The 6,664-nt window shown below is 34.7% G+C and overlaps 1 protein-coding gene across 1 annotated transcript in view; it reads right to left on the minus strand.

Annotated features, from left to right (window-relative positions):
* LOC106463040 (Down syndrome cell adhesion molecule-like) overlaps positions 1–6,664 on the minus strand; it is a 105,522-nt gene that overhangs the window by 41,326 nt on the left and 57,532 nt on the right. Inside the window, exon 2 of the mRNA XM_022390448.1 lies at positions 4,031–4,372. Coding sequence (XP_022246156.1) covers positions 4,031–4,372 — 342 coding nt within the window. The remainder of the gene's footprint in view (positions 1–4,030; positions 4,373–6,664) is intronic.

Genomic DNA, 6,664 nt, shown 5'->3' on the forward strand with positions numbered 1-6,664 from the left:
CGCTGTGCCACTGGGGGCTGTATTAATTTTGATAAAAGCTTAAACTAACAAGAGGTAAAACTAATGACGGTCCCCATACTAAAGTTATTCTTTTATTATCTTGAAAAATTAATTAAAAAAGTAAGGTCCAAATTGATAGTTTTGAAAAGGACTTGATTTTCTATAAAATTATTAATCACATAATCAATAGCAAGAAGATTGTTGAATTTTAAAAGTTTGTATTCGGAATACGGTAGAAGAATCCTCGTTTATGAAAAACGAGGGTAAGTTTATGAGCTCTGTCACGAAATCTTGTAATGTTGAACAAATTCTATTGTATCTAATACGTTGTGAATAGTAAATATTGTAGCACAACGTGTTCGGAAAATTTGTATTGATAAATGGAAGGTTTATAAATTCAAATCTAAAAAAGTTTGTTTTACTGAAAATTTTGGAAATGAACGATTGATTAACGATGCTTACATCTAAATCCAAGTGCTGCGCATGTTGTTTGCTGTAAAAAAAAAAAGAGCCTTTTTTTCCCCAGATTGAATTCTAATGAATACATTTGTTTGTCAAGAAAACCTTAAAAATTCAGCGAAAGAATGTTATCAATATATCAAGAACAAGTCATGTGCGAGACTTTGTTATAGTTTTTCTTTTACTGAGATTTGTTATTAATTAAAATTCAAGTTCAAATAAACATAAATTTGCGATATTTCGTCTGAAGTTACCTCTATAGGGATTTTTGGTATTATTTGAAATACATGTTAGCCAAATTGTACAAGTGAAAAAAAAAGAGCTTGTGAAACTACGATCTGTATTTTCTGTTATGTACGCTTGCGCGTATTGTGGGGTAACAATTTTCACTCTATTTTACTGCCTTAGTTATACAGTGATATCATTTACATTAGCCAGAGAAGTTAGGATTGTGAATTTGAATTATTTTATATTTTATTCCCACCTTATAATTATTATAACATCCATGAAACAATAACATGTGGTAATTCACAAAGAGATTATTTGTTTTGAATTTCACGCAAAGCTACACGAGGGCTGTCTGCGCTAGCTGTCTCTAATTTAGCAGTATTATACTAGAGGGAAGGCAGCTAGTTAAAACCACCCACCACCAACCCTTGGGCTACTCTTTTACCAACCAATGACAATTTCTATTGTAGAACTATACTTACACTTAACCCAGTAGCAGGATTAGCTATGTCTCGTTATTGTGTATTTCACAATTTGAATACCAAGCAATATAAAAGTTCCTGTTTGCCATAACATCTTTTCCTCATCCATACCTTTATAACACCTTTTCCTCATCCACACCTTTATAACATATTTTCCTCATCCACACCTCTATAACATCTTTTCCTCATCTATACCTTTATAACATCTTTTCCTCATCCATACCTTTATAACACCTTTTCCTCATCCACACCTCTATAACATATTTTCCTCATCCATACCTCTGTAACATCTTTTCCTCATTCACACCTCCTCAGTTGTATTTGTTCTATTAGGCACCACTTGAGACACACATACACAAAAAAGCGCTAGGTTAAAAGCCTCAAGTTTCAGGCATAGCCATCGTTAACTTAGAGCTGCTGATTAGATGGAATGTAATCGGTTAGCAGCACTCGCCGCCTACATAATTTCTCTTAACCGAATAGCAGGATTAACTGTCACTGAAAGTTTAGAGTAAATTCAGCGGCATATCGCTACTCGATTCTTGGACCTTACGTTTCACTAACCTCTAGCCCAGGCCTGGCCTTTTATATAAGAGCTCTACCCTAAATGTGGGAAAAATGACCCAAGTTAGTGAGAAATAGAATATGCTTCTTGACTGATAATCTGCCTTTCTAGAATTGTTGTAATCTATTATTGATATTAAAATTAGGGAACACTTCTATTTAAGTCCATTAGTTTCTGTACATTTAGGTAACAAATAAAATGTTTTGAAAAACAGGTAATTTAATGGATAAACAACTCCTTCATTGCCAGGTTTACTTTCAGATATACAACAACAACAACAACAAAAATACACGGGTTTTAATATTTCATTACTTATCTGAGACTTAAAACAGCTAAGCTTTAGAAAATTTGTAAGGAGAATTCTCTTTCTTTTCTGATGGTAAAACATTCCAAACTTACACAACAGTGCTCTAGGGGTAGGGGCGGGATATATATTAAACCCTTGACGACAGAAAACTTAAAGGGAAATTTCAGAACCAGCCATAAATAAAAGTATCATAACATAAAAGGTGGATATGAGAATTGTAGTTTTTTAATACATGCTTATTGGAACATTGAATGATTCATGGTTCGTATTTATTAACACTGAACAAGTAAATAAATAGAACAAATATCAAATATTTATTTCGATGATGACAATCATAAATATAACAGATATTGAAATATTAGTACTCTATCTGACAGAAAGTCAAAGCCTCTAGCAATATCTTTGAGACAATGTATGAAAATGTGGGTATTTCTTTTTTTTCAAGTGTAAGAGGACCAGGTTTAATATACTACAGGTAGAAAAAGTTACTCGATTGATTAACTGCGAAACTGCACAAGTAAGTTTTTTTATATTTTTTACGTTAGTTGAGTTGGCCCGGCATGGCCAGGTGGTTAGGGCGCTCGACTCGCAATCTGAGGCTCGCCCTTTCAGCTGTGGGGGCGTTATAATGTGACGGTCAATCCCACTATTCGTGGGTAAAAGAGTAGCCCAAAAGTTGGCGGTGGGTGGTGATGACTAGCTGCCTTCCTTCTAGTCTTACACTGCTAAATTAGGGACGGCTAGCGCAGATAGCCCTCCTGTAGCTTTGCGCGAAATTCCAAACAAACAAACAAACTTAGTTGAGTTAGTTCTGTTTGAGCATCATTTATAGTCACTTCATCTTAAAGTTACGACAGTGTACAAGTGAAGGCAGCTTGCAGAAACGTTGAGGAAGAAATAAGCTAATTTCTTCTCATTATGTGGATTGGTTCATCAGTGTTTATTCCTGCCTACATCATACTTTAATACAGCCATACAAGAAAAATAAGGTAGATTTAAACCAATTCTTTTCCAAGTTAGTATAAGCCTGCTGTCTAGCTGTAGGGAGGATCCCGAGTAATCGGTGAAAAAGAATAATACACCATATACCATGGTCCACTAGACGTGTTACTTAAACCTTTATAGATTAAATGTTTTGCGTCTCTGTAAGGGACACGTTGAACGTCTAATGGACCAGCCTTCCTAAGTCTGTTTCTAACTATAGCCCTTTAGTGGCACAGCAGTCTGCGGACGTACAACGCTAGAAACCGGGTATCGATACCTGTGGTGGGAAGAGCACAGATAGCCCATTGTGTGCTTAACTACAAACAAACAAAAATTATAACTATATGTAGATTGGTACCATTTCCAGATGCGGCTGCGAAAAACTTATTCAGTGTCAAAACTAGTGTCACACATCTTTGTGAGCCAGAATCGATAGATAACTGTTGTCTGTTTCTGTTGTGGATGATGCTGTACCTTATTTAGCCGTATACACAACCGTGTATTTTTGATTTGGAAGTAGGTTTATATTTTACTTGGAGCAGCCTGCTGTTATTCATAATATTCTGTTTTCATAAACAAATTTCTTCTTTGATTTTAAGAAGGAATTTCGGTAATTTTAACTTATTGTTTGTCCTTACGTGAGCTAGGGGGTAACTTTATGGACTTACAACGCTAAAATTCCGGGTGTAATTCCTCTTGAGGGACAGCGCAATAGCCCATCGTATAGCTTTGCGCTAAAACAAGAAAACAAATCGAAAATTCGAGAAACAGCAACTTAGAGTTAGCAATGGAATGGGTGTCTTGTTTCAGTTTTGACGTTAAATCTAACCAAGCTAGTCTTGAAGTAAGAGTTAAATAGAATAATAGTGAAGGCATTTTATAGTTAAATATATAGAGACAAATGGAAAGTAATAAACGGCTAGGTAAATATGTATAAGGAGGAAAAATAATTATTGTCTAAAAATATTAGGGTAGAGATTCATCATAAAGACAATATAAATTAACCTATTATTCTTAATTTCAAATCTAAGTAGCGTGTTCGCGCTTTGCGGAAGTCCACTCTACAAAGAAAGGCACCCTCGTCTTGTTTCATAACAGGATCTAGCTGAAGGCGTGCAATACTCCCAGAAATGTTGAAGGAGATCCGAGATGCCATATCATCACTCTTCCAATGTCTTGCTGTCTCGAGACCACCGTGTCTGGCGTCAAGACTGTAAATGGGCGATGGAGACTTGTCTGTGTACCATAATACTAGGTCCAAATTATCATCTGTGGCTTCCGGAGTGATGTTACATGGCAAGTCTGCGTTTCTTCCTGGGAACGCATACAAATCAGTTCTCTGAACTACTGAAAAAAAAAAAAGATATTGTCATTGATACGCATCTTTAAAATAAAGTTAAAATTCAATCTGGAACTTTTAAAATCAAAGTAGTAAAACTATATGTGAGACACTAGAGCTAGAAACAAAATTGGTACTTTTCTATCACGTACTTCCGCACAAAAACAAACCCCAATTGACTGTTTAGAACAATATTATTGCTTAGACGGTTTTTGTCTATCTTTCTTTATTTTTATTTGCCACATATTTTGTAGAAGTGAAAACGAAAATGATATGTCTGATATCATCATTTTCGATTCTTAGTGTAGCACAGAAACAAACTTTCATTAAGACGCAAATATGAAAAAGTTTGTTTGCTTGTGGTTAAGCACAGAGTTACAAAAAGGAAAATGAAACGTATTGTATTAGTAGGACAAAGCTACACAATGGGCTATCTGTGCTCTGCCCACCCACGGGTATCAAAACTGGATTTCTAGCGTTATAAATCCGCAGACTTACCACAGTGCCACTGGGATGCGATATGAAAAAGAAACAAATCAACTAACTGACATGTAAGAGCAGGATTCCTTAGGATATATGTCAGTTTCACATTCAGAAACATTTTCACTAAACCGTCTGTGGTGATTCGAAGTTATTTGCTAGATTTCCTATTGCGGTTTATAATTTTATGTTATAAAACAGAAATGAAACGTATTGTATTAGTAGGACAAAGCTACACAATGGGCTATCTGTGCTCTGCCCACCACGGGTATCGAAACTCGGTTTCTAGCGTTATAAGTCCACAGACTTACCGCTGTGCCACTGGGTGGCTAGTAGCAGCTAAGAATTAAACATCCCTGATTCAGTTATGAGTAATGTTGAGGGACCCCTTCATAGAATTTTGTATTTAGAAAACAAGGCTGGAAGTGGAGTCTTTATTTTAAACTCGTTTCATGGTATACGTATTGATCCACAATGAAAATTGTTTTGTAAATTATCTTTTGACATGTTATAAAAAACTAATTTATTTAAAACAATTTTGTAATATGTATTTACACATTTTTGCATATCGGATTTTTAAGTTGCGACATTATTAAAGTGTTCTTAATTGAAGTTTTCGTTGTTTTTTTCTTCATCCATCCTGAAAGTTGTATTAATAAAAGCTGTTTATTGATTAAATGGGTTGAAATGTTTTCACGATAGAGGAGGTAAGATACATCCTGATATGGTTTCCTTATTGGGAAATATTAAATAAATGTCGTAATAATTGTCTATAATTAAAGAAATTTCATGAATATCTTAATTTCAGTATAATGTTCGAAAAAGCAGTATTCGTTTTTTGAGTATCAGTATGTGTGTTTTTTTCGTACTAGTGTTAATGCACTGTAAATATCGTGTAAGAAAAGACAGCCGTTATTGGACGAATACATCAACACTTGTTCATGGACTTCGTCTGTTATGATAAATGGTAAACTAATAAATAATGCAAAGCTATCAGTCTGTGTCCGATTCATTAGTGTTAAAACTCAGCCCAAATGAGTACTTAAAGCTCTCTATTATATATACGGTGCTTCTAGAAGGAAACTAGTTGACTGAACGTTATCATGTTTCTTATCGCTCTAGATCACGACATAACGAGCAGCTGTAATGTGCCAGCAATAAAAAAAAAAATAAGTATTTTGATAAAATGACATTAGAGAGTTGTCTTATTCTTCCGCATGAAGGAATGAGTTTGTAGGATCGATAAGTACCGTTTAGTATTGTGTTCCGTAAAGGAGTTTTGTATTGACTGTAGAGTTCTATGAGATGATGTTCAGATGGCGTATTTTATCGAATGAAATAATTTGATAACTATGATTAAATTTCCGAACACAAACAAAAAGACAGAAACCGACAACACAGCAGAATGGATCTAGTGTAAATTTATTATACCGCTCAGGCGTCTAAAATTTAAAAATTATTTAAATTTGAAACGAAGATGACGCAGGTTTATGGAAAAGGTGAGCATGTTAAGAAAACTGTATTCTATACAAACACCAATATTTCTATAGACAAAGTGAGGAAGCCAGTAATGTAGGGTTTTTATTCTCCATGTAAAGTTGAGACGGCTTAGTCTGCTATGTGATCATTAGCCGAATCAAGTGATATGTCCACTTCAAACCCTATCTTATTTGGTTCCTTTTTTTTTGACGTTCAGTAGCCAGCTCTACATAGCTTTTACATTTAATGATAAATTGTTTTCCTTATATTTGTTTGTTTACTTTTTTATAAGATGGCGTACGTGGGTTACTAGGTTATAAAGTGTATTGCCCGGCATGGCT

The sequence above is a fragment of the Limulus polyphemus genome, unplaced genomic scaffold (assembly GCF_000517525.1).
Source record: "Limulus polyphemus unplaced genomic scaffold, Limulus_polyphemus-2.1.2 Scaffold1310, whole genome shotgun sequence".
Taxonomy (NCBI): domain Eukaryota; kingdom Metazoa; phylum Arthropoda; class Merostomata; order Xiphosura; family Limulidae; genus Limulus; species Limulus polyphemus.